The sequence below is a fragment of the Betta splendens genome, chromosome 11, assembly GCF_900634795.4.
Source record: "Betta splendens chromosome 11, fBetSpl5.4, whole genome shotgun sequence".
In the NCBI taxonomy this organism is placed as follows: Eukaryota; Metazoa; Chordata; class Actinopteri; order Anabantiformes; family Osphronemidae; genus Betta; species Betta splendens.
The window spans coordinates 11,717,169-11,739,875 of NC_040891.2; the positions used below are offsets into that span (position 1 = coordinate 11,717,169).

General features: G+C 46.7%; 1 protein-coding gene across 3 annotated transcripts; it reads left to right on the top strand.

The window, feature by feature from the left end:
• Window positions 1–1,190: 1,190 nt before the first annotated feature.
• Window positions 1,191–22,229, top strand: celf3a (cugbp, Elav-like family member 3a). 3 transcript variants are annotated; one of them, XR_003787668.3, is made up of 15 exons: window positions 1,191–3,430; window positions 4,141–4,293; window positions 5,598–5,680; window positions 14,317–14,365; window positions 15,461–15,589; window positions 16,081–16,160; window positions 16,612–16,755; window positions 17,779–17,923; window positions 18,162–18,311; window positions 18,504–18,563; window positions 18,716–18,820; window positions 19,016–19,159; window positions 19,274–19,413; window positions 19,858–19,954; window positions 21,462–22,229. XR_003787668.3 is itself a non-coding variant. In XM_029168076.3 (14 exons), exons 2-13 carry the CDS (start codon window positions 4,149–4,151, stop codon window positions 19,399–19,401), a joined length of 1,362 nt encoding a protein of 453 aa, XP_029023909.1. In that variant the 5' UTR covers window positions 1,191–3,430; window positions 4,141–4,148; the 3' UTR covers window positions 19,402–19,413; window positions 21,462–22,229. The 3 variants fall into 3 exon arrangements, 2 of the variants coding, with proteins under 2 accessions (XP_029023909.1, XP_029023910.1); XM_029168076.3 differs by lacking the exon at window positions 19,858–19,954; XM_029168077.3 differs by lacking the exon at window positions 19,858–19,954 and having other exon boundaries at window positions 15,464–15,589.
• Window positions 22,230–22,707: the final 478 nt, after the last annotated feature.

The following is a 22,707-nucleotide window of genomic DNA, read 5'->3' on the forward strand; positions in this document are numbered from 1 at the left end:
TAACCAGTTAATGTTTCATCAGCCATTTAGAGACTCACTGTTGTGGTTTTCTTAATATATTTTAGGAGTAATCAGATTTTAAATCTTAAAAAGCACAGCTGAGCACTGCAAATGAATGACACACAGTCAGGTGAGATAGAACAGAAATGTCTCGACTGAGGCTGCTTCAGCCTGTGTGGACATTCGTTTATCAGTGGTTCGTTTTGTTTAATGCGACCGAGGAGTCTTGTACAGCAGCGTTACCACTTCCATGTTTCTCCTCTAGATTACAAATTGACCTGAGAACAAGTCTGAGTCCAATATTTCTTAATTTGTTATCGACTGATAACACGGTAAACAAGTTACTTGAGTCGATTTAACCTTTGGACCTTGTTGAGTTTGACTAAAATTCCTCCTCATCACTATTTGTTTAAAAATAGGAGAGACTCCACAAATATTACTCGCTCTTTTAATAGTTTTTAGCTTTTAGATAGTGTTTTGTAAACTTGAACCCAATACGTGAGATTTATTAACTACCAGAAAAGTTACTACTTGTTTAATTATTGTGCAGATGTAGTTGATTAGACTCCTTGTCAGATGCCGATGGACAAAGTGTCTCCAGACTTTTATTTTCTAGTGAAACAATAAACACAGAATCGTATTAGTCAAGGCTGATGCTTTGTAGATTCACATTTTAAACCTCAATTTCGTATTAAATTAGGTCCTAATTCAAATGGGTTCAACCTCCGTTTTGGGGGACCAGTTTAAGGTTCGGTGCTTATGAAATGCGGCCAAAGCAGAAAGAAAACGACGTTTACCGGAACAATCCAGATTTTTAGGCGCACGCAGACAAACGTTAAGGGGTGAAAGCGTGCGGCTGCCGGACGTCCGCGCGCACTTTCTCTTTATCAGGCCGCAAAAACTGAAGATTTGTTTGCTTTCACGCGGTTTGCTTTACATTCGCATGTCGATGTTGGCAATGAAGTAAAATATGTCGAATTGACAAAAAAAGATATTTTTCGTTTCAGGTTGGCTTGGTTAAAAATGTTGTTTTCTCACTTTCTTGAATTCTAACGTGTTTCTTGTTTCATCCCTTCACTCCTCCTCATGCTTTCATCCTCAGGGACCCGGAGCCGCACCTTGATGTGTGTGATGTGATGGCAACCCTTTCAATATGTTAACTGGTGGGAGTGGAGGAGGGGGGGGGGGGGGGGGGGGTGAGGCTGCGCTGGCTCCCCCCTTTGAATCCTGCGTCGCTTCCAGTGATGGCTTCTTAAGTCTGACATGAAGGCAGCAGCAGATGGGTAAGCCTGCACTTTAATACACCAGCAGCACGGCACCAAAACAGTCAACAGAGGCTGGGAGAGAATGAAATGTTGAAATAGTTCCGTTTGTTTGTTCAGTCGCGTGTTTGAGTGGACAGAGGCCCCTGTGAGTAAGTACAACAGGATTATTAAATACTCTATAAACAATCTATTTTCTCTCTGTTGGGCACAGTTGCCTCACAGTGTTTAACACGTTCCATTCACGTTTTCAGAAATAAACCTCCACTGCTCATATAATAAAACGGTGTCGTCTGTTTGTTTACGTGTTGGTTTTTTATGTACTCTAAACGTTGTGTACTGTATTTCAACTCACCCTTAATCAAAAGGAACGGGTCTCTCCTCTAGTTACACACAACAAATAACCCCATGCAGCGCAGTGGTAGCGACAACGTCATGCATGCGTCGTTGTGGGATATTTTCAACGTTATTGTCTATGCAAAGCACAGCAACAGGATCAACGCCACGAATGGCGCCCCGTCTCGTCGCCAGATGTCGTCGTTGTTTACCCTCCAAAATAAAATTGCCATCCATTGTGAAAATGACACGAATCACGTTTCCGGAGAGCAGCCCACCGCTCATTCACCCTCGGCCAAAGCTTTGCCACAGTGCGCGTGATCTACAGCTACGTGTCATGGGTGAAACGCGGGAGGCGGATAGTATTTATATGCTGCCTGTGGATCCGCTCTCGACGTTACGGGAAGGTGATCGTGTCCTTCCCACTCAACGCGCAGCTGTGTTTGTTCGTGGAAAAAAAGAGTTGCTGCGTGCGTTTTTGAATAAACACTATGATGTTGCTGTCGTTGCTTTAAGCCAAACGGGTCCAGATCGTGACTCCTTTGAAGTGTGGCCGTGTGCGCATGTCGGGTGTGTGCAGCCTGGTGTCATGTGGGCTTATTGTTTACATGCTGTTGAGATTTCACGGAGGGCGTGTGCGCGTCTCTCCCGTGAAAAAAACAAAAACAAGAAAACACCGTCGCTGCGTGAACGAACACGCGCGTGGAAGGGTTTTCGTTCCCGCACAGAGAGCTCGAACTGGAGCGGTGACGGGGTGCGGCGAGCCGAGCGGACCCATTTCAGAACCACGGCCAGCGCCACGGCGAGAACAAAAGGCGGATTTGCGTGGCTTGATGTCAGGGAGCGTGTGCGTCTCACTCGCCTACATGAAAAACGAAAAAGATGAACCGTGGCTCAGAGCCCCTCCAGTTTCAATTACAGCTCGTCTCTGCTGTAGATGAGACAAGCTCCTGTTACATCTGATTGTTTGCAATTCTCTATATAGCACCAACCAGCCAACATGTCTTTTACTATGATTTAATAAATGTGAGTGAGTGTTTTCTTAGATGAGTAAATTAAACCCCAGCAGCAGTTGAATAGTAAATTTACACAAATCAGACGCTGATGAAGATGTTTGGCTTACTCATATCTTTATTTTTCCTACTCTAAAGATTAGAACACACAATCTGGTGTGCTTATATTTTATTATTGGTTAAATTTCTCATTAGAGAAAATAATTGTCTTTTATGTGTAGGCAATTTCATTTCCCTCTGCCCTTCGACTAGTCTGCGTTTGTCACAGCGGTAGTAGTTTATTGACGGTCCCTGGCGGTAGACATCACGGCTCGTACAGCCCAGAGGAGGGATGGAGCTGAGATGGACGGGGAGGGAGACACCGGCTTACGACGTCAAAGGAGTACAGACACACATATACACAGAGAAGGAGAGGAGAGGACAAGCAAGCAGACTGGCGGATCTCTACAGCAGGAAGGCTAAACATTCACCTGATCCAACACTCTCCGTTTAACCAAGCCAGTGAGAGATTTGATTATTTTTATGTCAGATTTATTTTAGAAAAAAAAAAAATAAACAAGGGAGTATCTGTCAGTAAAGAGCGGGAGGGAGAACAACAAGCAGATCTAGGTAAAACACGCTCATGCAGAATAAAGGACCGTCGCTGGATGTGAGTTGTGTTGATTTAGGGGGGGAACAGGCCTAACTTGTTACAGGATTCAAAGGCGCTTCAGAGACACATGAACTGAATAATTGAGATTTAATTACCGAACGCCAGCGAGCGGGGAGAAAAAGGCTTGCTCCGATTCCGCCGATTCTTCGCCACGACCAGCACCACAGGTAGGATTTAAAAAAAACCCAACTCTTTGTTGTTCGGTGTTTTCGGTCAAACGTGTGAAATCAGGTCATTGTTGTCACCCACGTCTTGACAAAGAGCACAGGTCCCCAACTGTGTTGACAGACGCGCTGTCATGTTTCTGTGTGGGCTTGAATTTCAGCAGCTCGCACCGAAATCAGTGCGAGGAAAGACTGATTACTGTTTTATTGAATTGCCCGTTAGATTTGTACATGCGGAATCGTTATGTAACGCTAAAAGTATAAAAGTTAGACGATTGTAATTTTATTTTTTGTAAGTAATTTGATTGCATTTTGCTTTTAGAAAATCAGGCATTAAGAAATATGTGTAATTGTTAATGTACATAAACAAAAAAACAAGTCTATCTCCTACAGTCCATGTGTGATGGTCCACAGAGAATTTGTAGTTACTATTAAGCGTTTCATCCGTTATTATGTCCATACATTATTTTATAGTAATTATAGCGTCATTGTGTGTAACTGTGGTGTCTTTGGTGCTTCTATAGAGAATTAGCACCTCCATCTCTCAGAGGATAAAGAAACTATTATTGCACCCTCCCCAAATGCTCCCATCTGCACCTCCATGCCCGGCCTCGCGTTCGCACCTCCTGTGCAGTGTGAATTTAAGCCTGCAGGCTCCTGTCTGCTCCTCCTGACTGCCTCCACTCAGCGCGCGTGTTATTATTCCTCCCCAGACTTCTCAATGAAGGAGCCTGACGCAATCAAGCTCTTCATCGGGCAGATACCCCGAAATCTGGAGGAGAAGGACCTCAAGCCCATCTTTGAGCAGTTTGGCAAGATCTATGAGTTGACGGTGATAAAGGACAAATACACAGGGATGCACAAAGGTAAACACACACTCATAGACCAGTCCTCCTTCAGCTGTAGCTCTGAAACCAACTATTTAAAAAATATAACGTCCACTTTTTGTTGTTTGTGTTTCCAAATATGGTCACGTCGCCTGTTGCAGGGTTGCACTAAAAATAGTCCGGACTCAATTCCATCAGCTGTAACAGCTGACAGTGAGTAATTGAGTCAACATAGTTCAATTTATCTCCCTGGATGTGACGAGACAATATGAGAGCTGTGGCCTGCTCATCAACGACGGTCGAGTTTAATGACCTGATTGTTTACGAGGAGACGAATCAGCTTCTTCCACCTCTTCCTAAATTAACCATCAGCACACTCCTGAGCCCAACTCTATGTGGGGAGCACCTGAGTCATGCTGGGAGCATCCCTACAATAAAAAGGAAAACCCCAATGACATATAAACAGTGTAAAAATATACTTGTCCTTATCATAAGGTTATCATTATGGAGTCACTCAGTATTATCATAAACATATTTGAGTAGCAGGCATTTTGTCAGTCCATAGTTTTATATAGTGATTTCAGTCAGCTAAAAGAGCAAGTGCCATCTATCCCTGTAAGTGTGTGTGACATGATGAGCACGATGATGTTTTGGAAGGAAATCTGTCTGACAGATGGACGTGAGCCAGAAAAGTGATCTCCTCCAAACACGGATTCTAGTCATTTCTAATGCAAATCTCAGCAAAGAAAACAAAGACTTTTTATGAATCCACATCAAGCATCAGTCATTTGGGAGACGTATAGGCCAGGTGGTATCAGTCCTCTAACATCTATAACACCTCTTCTGCATACATTTACATATTCATGATTTGTGGGAGACCTAAAAGGTTAATGAAGGCCTTTGTCTATTATGAGGGACTGCATACATTTTACTTGAACAGCGTGATATTAAAACTCATCCACTGCTTGTGTCTGAGCAGTCTCCAGGTAATATAATTTATTAATCCTATACATCTCTGCAGCTGTCAGGAGAATATCTAACAAAGTCACAGTTGTTTGTTATGTTTATTTGAGCTTTTATTTCCTGCAGCTTTAAATGTAGATTAATAACTTTGACTTGATTAAAGTAGGGGAGCATTTTTTGATAATCTAAAGGCATGCTGACCTGCAGCTGCTGTAAAATGAAACCAAAGCACAATAAAATTTCTGCCTATAAGCGATTAGATGAAAGGGCCACTGAAGATTAAGTTACAGTAACATCCCGCTGCCGTGCATATGAATCAGACATTAAAATTACATGGGCTCATGGTTCGCTTATCTTCTGCCATTTGTCTTCGTCCCCAGGTTGCGCCTTCCTGACATATTGTGCGCGTGAGTCAGCCCTCAAAGCCCAGAATGCACTGCACGAGCAGAAGACGCTACCAGGGGTGAGTGTGACAGCGTATGGGAAGGAGCGGGATAACGTGGGCTCACGTGCACGCGCCACGCACGCGCGCACGCGCAGGGACACGCGGAAATTAACCGGGTTTGACACGGAGGCTCAACTTCCCCTTTTAGCTGATATGTTCCAATAAAGGTCAGGGGCTGCTCTCCCTCTTATGTTTCATATGTGATGCATCCAGACATATCCATCCAGTTGAGGCATGAATCATCATGCTACATGTCTTAGGTCAAAACAGACAGCTATGCTGGTGTGACTTAGCCTCTTCTTATTCTCTCTGATGTTTCCCTTTGTGCGTGTGTATGCGCGTGCGTGTGTGTGTGTGTGTGTCCCATCCTCCCCTCCCCCCTCCCCTCCCTCTCCCCTCTTTCCATCCATCTCTCCCTCTGAATTCTAATCAAAGTTAAACCTAGCTTTATTAGCATAGCCAGGCAGCAGGTGTGCTGCCAAATGACATTTCCAGAGCTAAATATGACATGACAGCCACGTCTCTATAATAACCGACTCTATGAGAGACAAGGCGACAAGGCAAGGAATTACTGAGACAGAGTGCGCTCCCAGACTTACCGCGGCTTCCTCTTTTACTAACAAGGCTTTACTCCTGTTCCCTTTTTTGTTATTTTTGTTGAAATCTACATCACTCACTCCGTTTTCTCTTCCTCTCCTGAATGGCAGCTCATGGCCATAGTTTGTGTGAGATGAGTGAGAACACACAGCACAGCCAAGATCCCTATTGTCTTACAGGGTCCATTAAAGTGTAGATCTGTTTTATTGAATAATTGATTCATTGACTTGTTTAACAATTATTTGGTCTGAGCAACAGTCCTGAATCCAATATTTTCTCTCTCTCTCTCGCTCTCTCTCTCTCTCTCTCTCTCTCTCTCTCTCTCTCTCTCTCTCTCTCTCTCTCTCTCTCTCTCTCTCTCTCTCTCTCTCTCTCTATATATATATATATATATATATATATATATATATATATATATATATTTCATTTTTGCTTAAAAAATATAAAGATTAGTTGTGTCAACTAATAGTCAATGGATGTAAAGTGTCTAATAAGAGCTTGAGTCAATTTTCAATTTTTCAGGCAATCAATGTAAAACAGTCTGTTTCCAGCTCTGAGGCTTTCCTGCTTTTATTTGTCTTATCTGTCAGAATAGCTAAATATCATTCTGTTCCGTTGGTGGAACCCTGGGGGTACTGGGAGTCGATCTTCTCGCACATTTTGAAGATTGATTGAATAATCAAAAATAATTGTTTATTGATTAATCATTAAAGGGGATAATCATTAGCCGGCTTTCAAAACAAACAGCATCCCTCTCACACTTGGGGAGCAAATCATTTTTTATTTCTTGATAATCAACATATCATTTCCCAACTGGAATAGTCTTGTAATGGCAGGCGGGGGGGTTAGTGGGGCATGTAGGGACTGTTTAAAGGAGCAGGCTGGTATTAGGGTGGCGACAAAAGAAATCCCATTGTTAGCGTGACAGTAGCGTGACCTTCCTGACCTCTCGTAGGGGATCAGCAGGGCCCCGTTGCTGCATGGCTAAAGCTCTCTCCCCCTGCGTTTCTACCCCAGCGGCTCTTCTCCTCATAACCTCTTACCTCTAAGCCATGTGGAACAAGCTAAACCCTCCTGTGCTCTTTCAATCCCTCCCTGCCCCCTCCTCTCTTGCCAAAGAAAGAAAAAAAAAAGGCGAAAACCATCTTATTAGCTTCATACACACCCACGCGAACAAGAGCTGCTTCCCACCCCTGCTACCAGCTGTGGTGTAATTGTCATCTAATTGCACCTGCACTGCCAAAGAATAATTAACTTTGGCATCTCATGGCTGGTGCAATACAAAAGAAATAACATGAAAGCAATTATAGAACTGAGAAGAGGCTCAAATGAAAGCTCACCTGAAAGTAGAGAGAGCTGAAAGATGTCATTCACACTTAGCGCTCTCTGAAAAGTAGGAGACGGTCTTTTCCTCCCTTTGCTATTTAAATATATTTTTTTCTTCCTGGTAACAATGGGACAGGGTAAAAAAGAAAGGAGGAGAAGGAAGTCAGGCAGGGGTGACAGATGGTTGAGCAGGAGCAGCACCTGGCCCTGTGTTGAGTTTCAGGTGAAAGAGGCCGTCTCTCAGCGACGGGGAGAGGGAGAGCGTCCGGAGCGAGACGACGGCGCGGCCGCTTCACTTTATCTCCACGCTGTCTCGGCCCAGTTCGTCCGGCGTCCTCAGCTGCTGGAGCCGCGTTTAAAAAAGCGCATTTCACATGCGGTGCATATTTCAACGGCTTTAATCAAGCGTTGAATCAGCTGAGTGATGGGTTATTAGAGCTTATTAGAGCTGCTAATGTGACAGAATTAACACAAAACCAATTAAGTATTCAGTTACTTCTTCAAAAAAGATTTGCAAAACTTTTAAGTAAGATAAATATGTAACAAACATTTCATGTCATTGTGTTGTTGAAAAAAATGGGAAAATATAAAAATATGTCTCAGGAGGAAAATATTCCTTATGAGACATGTATCTGTTAGCGTAGCTTAGCTTAGCTTAGCACAAAGACAGCGACTAACCTTTAGTGGTAAGATAATTCACCATCAGCAGGTCCACTAGTTAACACAATGCTAAGCTAACGGCCTCTCGCTGTAGCTCCACATCAAAGGAGCGACTGTGACAGCAGCTTCCATCATCCCATCTTTCTCCTGGCTGGAACGGAAATAACCGAATTTCCCAAAGTGTCAAACTTTAACTTCAATCAATAACGAGAGCAGTCGTTGGTTCCGGGCCCAAGTGTATCTGCTCATGTAGACACACAACATAATGGCCCTCGTCAACACTCACTTACTAGAATTAATATTTGCAACAATGCCTCACAGTTCATTTTAAATGCAATAACTATTTCATGTGTGACTGTGCCCAAGTGAGAAATCTGTGTGTGTTTGTGGAGCAGGCGACAGGAGGGCAGGTGTTCGCACTAACACAGTTTAATAAAGTGTGTGTGTGTGTGTGTGTGTGTGTGTGTGTGTGTGTGTGTGTGTGTGTGTGTGTGTGTGTGTTTCTAACTGTCTGTTTGCTCTTGTGCACACGGGTGTCCATGAAGAGCACCCATTGGAAGATGTGGACTGGAAGTTGGAGGGTTTATTAGCAGGTTCCTTCATTCGCTGTGCAGTTTGTGTGCGAGTAAAATCTGTGCTGCTGCGACGCTTTCTGTGTTTAAGCTGCCCATACGAGAGGAGAGAGCCCTCTTTGAGTGGAACATCTGACTAAGCCTGACATTTACTCAGCCATAAGGACTCAGACGGAGCAGACAGAGGGGTTTTATCAATAGTCTGAAATAAATGCATATGCTAAATATAACCCAGGCTTTTTACACAGGATATGAGAACGGAAGTTGTAGTGCCAGAGTGTTTTAATTTATGCCTTAATGTCTGAGCAAACGTTCTGGCTGAAGAGGTTTCAGGGCTGCGAGGTGAACGGCTACGTCTCCCATTTCTATAGTTAATGTGTAACAAGGTGCTAAAAATGACAAAAACATGGAGCTTATGTGGTTCACTGGTGCCTGAACGCGTGCTGGTCTGATCTGTGAACACGCGCGCGTGACCTGCCAGCTCGTTTTTTTATGTATCTGACTATTAGCAGATAACGCCGGGCCTCCATATGTAGCCCATAGCGCGATTTGGACCGGTTTAACGGGATGATGGCGATAATTAACAGAGCAAATGCGTTCACTTGATGAAGCTATCTGGATGGAAGAGTGCATTCATGCGTCGGTTCATTTACATATACATGCATATCAATGCAAAGGGTACGATGCAGTGCAGACTGACAACAACAACAAAAAACGAGGGGAGGGGGGTTGTGTATGTCACTCTGGGCCAACTGTAATGATAAATGCAGATTGGATTTGCACAAAAGTGGTAAATGGGTGTGAATTTGAGAGAAATTGGATAAATGGAGGAGGGGGGAGGGGTGTGCAGGGGAACAGGGGAGGAAGAAATGAATTAAAGTTTGACATAATGAACAGTGGGTGGCAGTAGAGGTGGGGGAGGGGGGCTGGAGGTGCATTGAGGCAGTGTGTTTATCAGCTTAAATACAGACATCTGTTACTGAGAAGTAGTTTGTTTTGGGGGGTTGGGTGTGTGTGTGTGTGTGTGTGTGTGTGTGTGTGTGTGTGTGTGTGTGTGTGTGTGTGTGTGTGTGTGTGTGTGGAGGGTGAACACACAAGTGGAAGAAGGGCTCTTGTCACAAAACTCATTAGGCTCTTTGAACTCCAGCGTCAGGCCGGGTTTCTAATGAGCATGTACACTGTACACGACAGAGTTAAAGTGTGTAAACGATGCCCGAATTAAAAAAGAAAAGTAGGACATGGACCCGATCTTCACTGCACACACACACACACACGCACACACACACACACACACACACACACACACACACACACACACACACACACACACGCTCTGTCCCTGATTCGGTTCTTTTCCCCGTCTGCTCCACTGAGTTGAGTCAAACAACACTTGACATGAATATTTAACAGTCAGAGGAGACAAAACAATTGAGAGTCAACCGGAGTGTTGTTAGAAATTTACTCTTTGTTCTTCGGCTTCCCCGCTTTGAAGGATTTCTGTTGGCCGTCTGACAGGAGGGGCTGAGTGTCGGCGACGTCTCAATGCCGGACAGATCAGTGAAGCCTCAGGAGCCGGAGACAAACCTGGGAAGTGGCTCTGACGCTGTGACACCGGATCAGTGCTTTAATACCTGCACCGTACACGTGTTGTGCTGTCGGTCTGAGTTTGATTGACTTGGTGCTTGGCTCAGTCCAGGAATAGACGGGGTTTCTCTGGGCTTTGTGCGTCTGCCCATCCATGGCCGTGTGTGTGCGCATCTGTGTGTGCGCTCCTGTGTGGAAACATTAACAGACTGTACTCGTGCATCTCTGCTTTTTTTCCTCCCTCCCCTGTTTCTTTGTGCTGGTTCACAATCATCTGTGTCTGTTAACCCCCCCTTTTTTTTCGTGACTTTCTCCACTGGCGTTGCTGCTGTGTTTCTTTTTCTATTTGCTTGTGAATGTACCAATTTACACCTGTGCTCCTCCGTTCCCCCGGGTGAATTCACAAGTGCGTCCCGGGCGTAAGTGCATTTGCGGCGACGCGGCGGATGGAGAGGCGAGGGGGAGCGAAGGCAGCAGAGACGAGAGGAGAACAGAACGGGGAGGAGCGGGAGGGGAGGGGAGCGGGAGGCGGGAGGTGGCAGGTTGATTACGGTCGCAGGTCTCGTTGCCTGGAAACGGCGGGGACAAGGGATGCCAGGTTGCTAGGCGACCGGCACGATGCAATGACCAGCGCTGTGTGATGGAGCGGAGGGGAGGCGAAGATGGAAAATTGTCTTTGTGCCCCCCCAACCCCCCACCGCCCCACCCTACGCTGCCCCCACCTCCCCCTACCGCCCCCCTCCCCCACCCCCAACTCTGCCTCCCCGCTGTAAATGTTCCTGAAAGAGCAGGGAGATGGTCTCTGCTGATATATTTACCATTCAGAGTGGCTGCTTTTCAGAACAGAGAAGCAGAATGGAGGGAAATTGGAGAGAAAACAGGCGACGACAGAAATGTGTCACTTTCACACGGCACCTGCCTGCTAAATAGACTTAACAACGGAGGCTGTTTGAGCTGAGAGCGCCGATATTATCCTCAACAGGGAAACGTCGCCATGAATACGCTTCACTTCCTCCACATGTGAACGAGCCTCTGTAGAGACTACGTTTACTGTGGGTAAAAAAGGCGTCTACTGGACGGAGCTCCTCTGCGTGTGGGGACCTGTGATGGCGTGTTGGGGGGGGGTCACGCGTTGTGGCGAAGGGGTCGAGCTGTGATTTGATTGGATAATCTATGGATTTAATATCTCATAATCCTAAACGAAATCCCCCGCAGCATTGCAGAGTGAAAAGATTAAGTATGTGGAGATGTGTGCTCATGTTGCTGTGACCGGCGGGAGCAGAGAGCGTGTGTGTGTGTGTGTGTGTGTGTGTGTTTAATCGGAGGATGATTGTATATAATGGGTGTGCTGCGTGTTTGCAGAGCTGAGGGGGAGAAGAACCCGTCAGCGGAGCCGCGCTGCTAAAATGGAGCGTTGATCGGGCCGGTTCTGCCCGTGCGTCGCCCGTGCACAGTACGGGACTGTTTTTGTAAACAAGCCAAAGAGAGAACAGGGAGGGGAGCAACAGGAGGAGGAGGGGAGGGGGGGGAGCAAATTACTGTAAAGTGTGTGTCAGTGGTTTAGAGCTTAGAGCAAGATATTCCTCTCGCTGCATCTGCATCTGCTCTCGAGGCAGCGCCAACATTCAACAGGCACCAACGCTCATCCAGTCATCCATTTTTTTTCCTTTTGTTCGATGTCTTTCATTTTTCCTTCCCCTTTCTTGCCCCCCACCCCCCCCCCCCCCCCCCCCCCCTCCCTCCCTCCTCCCGCACGCATCTAATCCTGCTATCTCTCGACCTAGAAGCACCCTTTGTCCTCCTCATTTGTTTTCGCCCGTCTCTCTCCCGCGCGTCATTCAGGGCAACCTTGTTTACCTGATGGTGGGGCTCTCATCGGCGGTGTTGTCATGGCGACGGCCATGCGAGCGCGCTCTCCGTCAGCGCGGCGGGGCCCGGTTGCCGTGCCGATCTGGAGGGGCGCAGCCTTGATGGCCGCCACTTATCACTGTTTTCCTACTTGTATATTGTAATTCCAATCTCCTGAACCATCTGCCGCTCTGCTCCTTATCGCCGCCGCAGCGGCCTTCGCTGCTTTTATGGCCGTGGGATCATTCAAACAGGTGATCAATCACACCTGCCAATTTAAGCTACTACCAGAAGGTGACAGTTAACCCAACACTTAGTTATTTCACCATGAATTAGCTTCTAGCTCTGGATTGAAAACAACAAACTCCGGTCTGGCTCTTTCTGTATTCTGCTCAGACAAAACACGGACCGTAGACCAAGGTCGCGTCCTCGACGTTCCCTTTCAAAGTCTCACCCACTGCAGCTTCACTAAACGCGTCTTGTGTTCTCTATATGAAACATGCATGGACGGGTGCTGTCGTAAGGATACACAAAAATATGAAAACTGTGTCTGCGAAACAATAAGCAGGTTTTGAAACTTTATTAGTTTATACACTTTTACTCCAAAGCTTTTCAAAGTACTTTCATCCAACATGTCTAATGGGATTATTCAATGAATATAAACTTAAACATAAACCAGTGTTCAGTGTGACTTCAGTACTCTTATTAGTACTGGTAGTATTGTGTAGGAAGCTTGGACGAAGCCTTTGATATTAGCATGAATGATGCTGGTTGACTGGTTTTATCCAAGTCTGGGTGACGTGATGTTGAATTTAATACAAAAGTTTACAAAGCAAACTTCCTCTTCACTGGCTGCAGGACCAGTCCTCCATCACTTGACTGACTGGAATCTAGTTCTGAGGCTCAACTCGATCATGCTATTAATTGGTGGAAATAATTGGCTGCTCCCAGCAGCAGGTGTCAGTGGTATTTTCGCAGCACGTGGGAACGCCGGTGGAGGAGCACGACCGAGTCAGCGATCAATAGCGTCTCCTGATGACCGATCACACCGGATCAATCAGTGGCACGGGATCAGTGGCAGGCTGAAATGTCACCAGCTCCATAATTAAGACCTTCATTAAGCCACAGTTAACAGTGTCACACTGTTGCTCGCGCCTCGTCTTTTAGCCGACGTCTCCTCCGCCTCCTCCTCCTCACACCCGCACACGCACACAAGCCTCCCCTCCTCCATCCTCTCCTCCATATGCTCCCTTCCTTCCTCCCAGTCCTCCCCGTCTCCTCGCCACCCTATCTTCGCTCCATTCTTTATTCAATTCAAAACATCCTTTCACCGCTTTGTGCTCTATACGTTTGAAAGACACGGCGCTGAAGCATTGATGTGTGCATATTTCCATATGGGGGTTTTGTTAAAGGGAGGGGGGGCAGACTGGCGAAATAACAATTGGAATTTCACAGCTTGTCTTTTGATGAATTATGAAAAGGTCACTTAATCCTCCTCTGCTGTGTGTGCTTTCTTTTTCTTTGTTGCTGTTGTTTTTAATATTTTAATATTATTTCCTCCGTAACCCTGCGTCGCCCCGGCCGCCTCCGCCTCTGCCTCTCCATCAGGCTCAGGATCTCTCACTGTTCCGACGCTGCGTGCTCCCGTAATCCAGATTAGCTGGCGAGCGTTCTTAATCTTATCACTTCCCCAATCCTGCGTGGGTGTGTGCTTTTCCTGGTTTTGTGTGATAGGGGGAGAAGGAACGATAGACAGCGGCATTAGAGCAGATTCTGAGAGAGACTCGGGAGAGAGAGAGAGAGAGAGAGAGAGAGAGAGAGAGAGAGAGAGAGACTGTGAATGTCATATCACACGTATCACTGTCGGCCATGGTGTCCTGGAGTGGAGTTGGGAAAGAAACAAACAGGAAAGGAATCATTCAGGAAATGTAGGAGACTGAAACACATGCATTACTCAGCAACATGAAGGCTGTGCTTATAAATGTCAGCTTGTTCAGCAGCAGCTTGTTAGGAATCATCAACCATCATATTTAACGTGACCTTGTCGTGTTTCCTCTGTCTTCGCAGATGAACCGTCCCATCCAAGTGAAGCCGGCCGACAGCGAGAGCAGAGGAGGTAAGAAGCACCTGTCTCCTCCCAGAGCGCACCTGTTCAAACAGCGGCCTCAGTGCACACAAAGCAACAGGCCCTAAACCAGTTCACTGGTCCAGTTGTGTCCACTTCAACACACAACGAGGGGCCTTTTTACAGATCCCCCTGAAGAAGCGCCTGTTATCAGTCATCCACTGAAGCAGTTACGTTTTACAGCTTGGCCGTCCTTTCATTTATTCGGCATTTTTAGAACCAAGATCTTGCCTCTGATTGCGATCAACCACGCATTTCGAGCTCTAATTGATCCCATTCAGCGTGAAGGTGGGTTTTACGTTCTGTCGAAACGCAGCTGAGAGCCGGTGTTGTCACGGGCTGATTGCCCAAGTCGTGGCAGCGCGTCGTGCTGCTGGAGGAGCTCTGACGCTCTGACACGTTAACTGCCAGGCCGCAGCCTCCCAGACAGGAAATGTCAGATTGGGCTCTTCTCTCCGCGTGAAAACCTTTAAACGTGAGCCATTCGAATCCACCGCACGCTGACGCAGACAGATGTTTCTCATTGCACCACGTCAACATAAACATAGTAAAACAATGAGGACAATGACAGAGTCGCGCACTGACGCCGCATCTCAGGCGGCTCGAAGACGAACGGCGGCCTGGGAAATAGAACAAACAGAGGTGACAAATGGAAAAATGCGCCACGTGCTTTGGAGCAGAGTCTGCGGCGTTGTGCCGCGGATGCGATTTGTAGTGAAGAGGCTAAAACATGCAGAAACGCCAGTCTGATCCCTCGCAGACGGGGACAGACGGAGCAGCTTCTCTGACAACACAGAGGGTGACAAACATTTGAGTCACCACCAGATGCTGTTTGTGTTCCTGTGAATGTGCACGTTTCCGCCCCCTGGTGGCGCCGCGCGGTACCGCGGGCAGATTCCACCCAGTTTATCACACAGCAGCTCTCCGTTATTCGTGCATGTACGGTGGGATCGCATCACGGCGAGTCTCACCTCGCTCATAAAACATCCACCCCCGCTTTTTCCATCTTTAATCTCACATTATCCACACACCCTCTTGTCCTCCCCCCCTCCCCTCCTCCCATCTTGGCGATCTCCTTCCCCTTAGAAGACAGGAAGCTGTTTGTGGGCATGCTGGGAAAGCAGCAGACAGACGCCGATGTGAGGAAGATGTTCGAGCCCTTCGGCAGCATAGAGGAGTGCACCGTGCTCCGCGGGCCCGACGGCACCAGCAAAGGTAAACGAACGAGGCGCCGGGGGGCGTAAAAGCCCAAGCAGCAGCAACCTGGAAGCTCCCTGACCTCTGAGGTCACCCGCCGTGCAGCTTCCAGGACACCTGGTCACAGGCGCTTTTATCCAACGTTATCGACACGCGGATCTGAGTTACGACTGTCACTAACAACTGTGCTAATGATATTTGCCATTTGAATCAAAGTCCAGCGACAGTTCAAACACAGATGCCAGATTTTTCTGCGTGTGCCGCATGAGGCGTGACTAATGGTGGAATAGGTTTTATGGGTCAGGGCTAATGATGCATTTGGTGGTTTACGGGCTGTGATTGATGAAGCAATGAATGTTTTGTGGACCATGTTTAATGATGCCTTGGTAACTGATGAAACACTAGATGTAAGACGGCTGCTAATGTGTTTTTAAAGAGAAGTTTTTTTTTTATGTTGCGTGTGTGTGTGTGTGTGAGGCCGTGTTTAATGGCGTTATCGTTTCATGCAGGCTGCGCGTTTGTAAAGTTCCAAAGCAACGCAGAGGCTCAAGCCGCCATCAGTGCTCTGCATGGGAGTCGTACTTTACCTGTGAGTCCCCCAGCACGCACGCGCACACACACACACACACACACACACACACACACACACACACACACACACACACACACACACACACTCAGATGCTCCAAATCCAGTCATTTAGACACTCAACATAGTGACTCAGCTAATAGTCACCACTTCTCATTTCTGTCCTCCTCCTACTCAAGTACACACACGCACACACCATAATACACGACTTACCTCAGTTTTGGGGATTTTTTTTTGGAATCTGTACATTTCCATTTTACCTCAGAGGAATAAAAATACAGCTGCGTGTGTAACTATTTGCAGTAGCGCTGGTGACACACAGGTTCTAGTGTGTAACCAGGATGTTAGCAGTCATTACTGCATTAACTGCCCGTTTAAAACCTAATGAGCAGCGACTGTTTCCCTCTGAAACGCATCGGACACACCGTCGCCTCTGCGTCTTTGTCCTCAGGGCGCCTCCTCCAGCCTCGTGGTGAAGTTCGCTGATACGGAGAAGGAGCGAGGGCTCCGGCGGATGCAGCAGGTGGCCTCTCAGCTGGGCGTCATCAGTCCAATGACCCTGCACCTCGGGGCGTACAATGCCTACACACAGGCTGTGAGTAATACGCGTATACTTACACGTTACTTTGGAAAGAAACTCCACATGCAGTAACAATGCACGGGTCTGTGTAAAAATCTATAGTGAGAGACCGATCAGATGAAATGCCTGACCTCATGTATGATTAATGCTTCGGCACAAGCGCGTTTGACCCTTCAGCCATAGGGGGCAACACAGGGATCGATGCATTGGAGCAAAGAACAATAACACAATGGGTGCACAAACAAACTGTCAACATGAAACCCGCCAGAAAAGGCTCCATACGTGGAACTAAAAGCTACTGTGGCAGAATGGAACCACACACAGCGCTTCGGAAAATCGAACCCTAGTCGATGTGTTGTGTTCCATGTGGTTCTAATGGGAAGATTTAACGCTATACGCGATTATTTTAACAGGAATTATGACAATTTACAGTGAGGGAAGTCACATTACTGTTCTCCTCTTTGTTAATTGACCGTTTAGTGCAAATGGTTTCAGATTTGGCTCATTTACAGCTGTTCAATTTGTGATGCTTAAGGAGGCCTGACATCATTTTTATTCCGCGATGAATGTGATCACAAAGTGGTACACATCATTAAAACCTTGTTCCAAAACCTCAAGTGCATGAGGTTAAAGGAAGCGATGGAGGGAGAACTGCACAAAGGCAGTGGCTGAATGTGTTGCAGTCAATGACGGCCTTCGCGGGTTAGAAGCGCAACCCGCCGCACGGCCTGAAGGCAGATTATGGCCTTGATCGGCTCTAATGACGGATTAAACAGACCACGGAGCGTCTGCAGGTCAGAGCCGAGCAGGTTGCCATGGAGCTGCTCTGCGTTGCAGCGTGCTGAGACGTGGCCTTCAAGCGCTCCGAGCGGAGCCGCTGCATTTACACGACACAGGGGAGATAGTTGACAATGGGCCGCGTGCGGCTACTAAAGGACCGACGCTGAGCATTTTGTCGCCTACTTCACACACACATTTGGATCATCACATCCACGCTCGCGATGCCCAGACTCTGAACACTGTCCCCTCCTCCTCCAGCTGATGCAGCAGCAGGCCCTGGTGGCGCAGTCGGCCTACCTCTCCCCTGTTGCCACGGTGGCAGCGGTTCAGATGCAGCAGCTCGCCGCCCTCAATCCCAGCAGCATCATTGCCACGCCGATCGCATCCATCACCCCCTCCTCAGGTAACGGGAGGCTGAGACGTCCGGCCCCGGCCCGACTTTATTAGATTGCTGCTTGAAATCCGAGGACGGATACACAAGGAGAAGTTGACCTGAGAGAACAAAGCAACAAACATCTAGTTTCTGTCCTGTTAGCTGTTCCTATAAAACACTGAGCCGGTAATGGAGTTAGGGTGCACAGTGCCCTACAGCTGCATTATGAAGCTAATTCCAGTATTGTGTCATATGCTAACGTGTGCAGGTACCAGCAGTCCACCGTCCATCGCAGCCACGCCCGTCCCCGCTCTGCCTCCACCGCTCGCAGTCAACAGCTACCCGTCCGTGGCCGCTCCGCCCAACGGCCAGTCGGCCACCGAGACCCTGTACACCAACGGGGTCCACACCTATCAAGGTAAAGCTGCGGCCGGGCACCGGTGCACACATTCCCGCTTCCGTGTGCAACAGCCAGAGTCTAATTAGGAGGAAGTGAACCGAAAAAGCACCTGGTGGTTATTTGGAGCGCGCTGACGTGCTCCAAATAGCTGGTAGGGTTTGTGTGTGTGTGCGCGAAGCAGTTGGTGACGATGCGTTCACTGTGTCACAGCTCAGAGCCCAGTCCTGGACCCCCTGCAGCAAGCTTACACAGGCATGCAGCACTACACAGGTGAGACTTTGTTTTAATTCCTGGACTGAACCTTTCCGTCAGGGTAAACTGTAGTATATAATATAGCAGGCTGCATCTCAGGCTGAATGCAGTTTTAACAAGGCTGTAAATGGGACATTTCGCTTGGCTCACCTGTTCCTCCTGTCTGTCAGCCACCTACCCTGCTGCCTACGGCCTGGTGGGACAGCCGTTCCCCCACCAGCCCACGCTGGTGGCTCAGCAGCCGCAGCAGCCGCAGCAGCTGCAGCAACGGGAAGGTGAGGTCCGCGCTGCGCTCACACGTGGAGCACTCACATCCAAATACGCGTTTAAAAAATGCTCTGTGCATCTAGCAATCAAGAAAAACTCAGTCAGTCCAAATGATGCTCTGCTTAATGCTTTTACGGAGCAGCCGGGAGTGAATGTTGACTGGAAAAACCTCCTGTCCATGTGTCTCCCGTCCTCGTGCTCAGGTCCCGAGGGCTGTAACATCTTCATCTACCACCTGCCGCAGGAGTTCACCGACTCCGAGATATTGCAGATGTTCCTTCCCTTCGGTAACGTGATCTCCGCAAAGGTCTTCGTGGACCGCGCCACCAACCAGAGCAAATGCTTCGGTGAGTCAGAGGAGGAGATGTCTCAATACAGGAAACGCTTTGATGCCGCGTTGAAAGTATTTGTTTACATGAAATAACTGCATCAGATACGTCCTTCCATGGCATTCTCCTCAGGCTTTGTGAGCTTTGACAACCCGTCCAGCGCCCAGACTGCCATCCAGGCCATGAACGGCTTCCAGATCGGCATGAAGAGACTGAAAGTGCAGCTGAAGAGGCCCAAGGATGCTAACAGGCCTTACTGAGGGAGTGAGGAGGTGAGTTAGTGTACATCGACGTGTAGCATGAGACGCTTAGGGATGGATAGACAGCTGGAAATGTGTCTGGGAGTTAAAGAGACAGATTGGATGTAATTGGGAGCTCAGTGCTTAAATGGCCGTCTTTCATCTGGAACTGAAGAAGTCAATAACTCTACACTAGATTAACTTTAATGAGGTGGCGGCACTCTAAAAATACCATCAATTTGAAATGCATTACAAGGGTCAGAAGATACCTACAGTGTGTAAAAGTAGCTCAGTACAGAGGGACAGCTATATTCAGACTGTTACTCGGCTCAGATGTTCTGTCTAACCAGTGTTCTGTCGCAGGGATGAATGCCAACTGCTGTCCGTCATAAATTTTTTTGTTTAACTTTTCATTTATTGTTTTTGTGCTGTGCCATATGCCATTTTTCCTGAAAAAAACATCACACCACTCTCAAGACTGTCCTGTCCATACATATATCGTGGAGACGTGCTTCGCTATGGCTACGGTTGCCTAGCAACCGCTAAAACCTCCCCCCTTCCTTCTCTCTGCGTTGTAAGTTAATTGGCCTTTGTTGGTTGCTGTGGCGATATTGCCTGTGATGGTTGCCATTAGCAAATTTTTATTTTGGGCCGTTGCCTTGATTCACCATGCTGACTGCATGGCGGGTTACTGTGGCGACCATGAACTGTGTTTGGTGCGTTGTGAGTTTCCTCTTATTATTTTGTCCTGGTTTTAATCCTTGCAAACACTGATCGATAACTGTCACTTTACCTCAGCGTCTGTAAGTAACTGATTATCATGACATGCTTTTTCTTTTAAGTCCCCTCAAAAAGCATCAGTGCTAAATGAGCCTGTTGTCCATCAAACATGGATATTAGATATTGTCCCTTAGACTTTTTTGGTTTCCTTTTTTGTCTGTCATGATTATCATTCTTACACATTCCCTCTGTTTAGTCGGTTGGTGTGGTTGGTAGTTTGCGGTGGGGTTTTTGTTTGGTTGTAACTCGACTCCATGTGACTTTGTGCCTGAACTTTAAGTTTCTCTGTGAGACTGGGGGGTGCTCCTGTACCGTACAGTCGATGGTCGACAACGTAGTCTTCGTGATTGAGTGACTGCGTGCGAGGCAGAACGAGAGGCCGTGTGCGTGTCTGTCCATGCGAGTGCTGTGTGTCGCGTAGATGTACAAAAACCAAAAACACGTGTAAGTGACTGTGTGTTGTGGCAAATGAGACACTAACGTTCCTCTAGAAGGTTTTGGATAAAGCTCTTTGGTTCCTGTGACACGTGCTGCTGGCTGAGGAACTGCATTCCTCTGTAGGAATTCTGGGACACCGACAGCAAAAGAAAGGAATAGTCAAATAAAACATAAATAATAAATGTCCACTTCACATTAAACGCAATCACAAATGCATGACGTGTCTTATGCACAGGGTATCTGCAGGATCATTGTGCCTAAAAAAGGAAACGAGAATAAGAATAAGGAGTTTAAAACCCAGAAAACATAAAAGGTGGGTTTGAAGGTTGGAGAGTAATGTTAAGGGGTTTAATGCTGCTCCGAAACTCAATAGGCAGCTAAAACTCAGGTAACTAGTCCCGGTCCCTGCAGATGCTCTGTCTGTAGCACCCTGCACCTCCAATCATTATCAGGACCATCTGAGCCCTGACGTTCCTCAGAAACTCCAGTTTGGCCAACAGCGTCGTTCTGAACATTATCAGAATAAATGCAACATAATCTCCGACGCCAACTGTTTCCTAAATCTGGCACGTTCATCCCCCACCAGAATTCCTACTGTGCATGTTCTGAATTAATTTGCCTGCCAAAAGAGACGAGAAACTGTTTCCTAGGCGCGTGCGTACACTTGCACACAGCAGTGTGACTGTCACTGTTTGAGTTGCATGGGCACTAGTTGATTACTGAGACTCCCCCTGAGGCGTCAGTGCAAGAAGTGTGTGCTGCACACACCCCTCCACGTCCACTGTGTTGAAGCTGTGCTTGGTGTGTGTCATTTTAAAACCCTATGCTCTCTCTCTCTCCCTTCTCTCCTTTCGTATCTGCAGGAAAACCTAAGAGTTCAATCAAGAAAAACCACTTGGGATGTCCCAGCCTTTTCTGGTTGTTTGACCAACCGTATAGCACAGGAGCAACACTTCACACAAAGCAGTATCACATGTATGCGCTTACAAAAAAACAACAAAAAAACAAAACAAAAAAGAAACGACAGCAGCAGCAGTAATATCAGCGACACACACATCTACCGAATCTGCATCCGCGACATCATGAAGTGCTCCGGGTTTCCTACTGTATCATTCCACAGATGGATCCATTAACAGTATATTATGTACATACTCTATTGATGGCAACAAGATGTACATGTTAAGAAAAAGCATATCACTGATGTTATTCTACTGAACAGGGTTCTACTGTATAGTGTGACTTGTGGCGTGAAGAGAAGGCCAGTCTAAACAGTCGGAGGCAAAAGAAAATAATATTCTGTATGATTATCATTGGTAACATTGTTCTGTAGAATTAGTTTTATTATTTATGATGCGTAAATTAAAAAAAAACACGGGGCGATGAAGCTGGAAGAGAAATGGGTTTCCTGTCACTGTACATACATTGGTTGAAACGGGGTTAAAAGGACTTAAAGGCTTCACCAGTTAAGATTCTCCGCTGCCACTACTTTTCAAATTAACTAAGCGAAAGGAAGGGCTGGGAATTTTTCTATCTTGATTTTTTACGTTTAATTTATTTGGTAATAAATTTGGTTAGGGGGAAGATGTGATTTTTTTTTTATTTATGAAAAAAAAAAAAGATTCCTGCAGTCTTCAAGACAATGAACACACTTATTATAGAGTTTTTAATTGCATAAATGTAACTATGGAAGTTTAAAAAAACATAATGTTTCTTTATTTATTCTCTACAATCGCTGTTTTAAAACATATGTCTTTAAAAGAAAATAAAGTACAATTTAGAAAAAATACCAGTTTGATTTCTTTTCTTTTGTTTATGACAGAATAGACAGGAAATGGCCTGAGAACCGAGGATGTCCAGGGGATTTGCTGCTCTCTATAGGCTCTAGGAAGAATTAAGGGAAGTAGACACTGCTTTTTACACCATGAACCACTAATAAAACACAGTGAATGAAATACTCTTAGTTCACTGTCTGATTTACAAGGCCGTGTGTGGAATTGCTATGTGGGGTCAGCGATGCTCACGCTTCCAAAACAAGGCGGTCTAATGGCTGCGAGTGCAGAAATATGCAGCTTCAAGTATGTGGAGGATGGAAGAGGCTGAGGTGTGTAA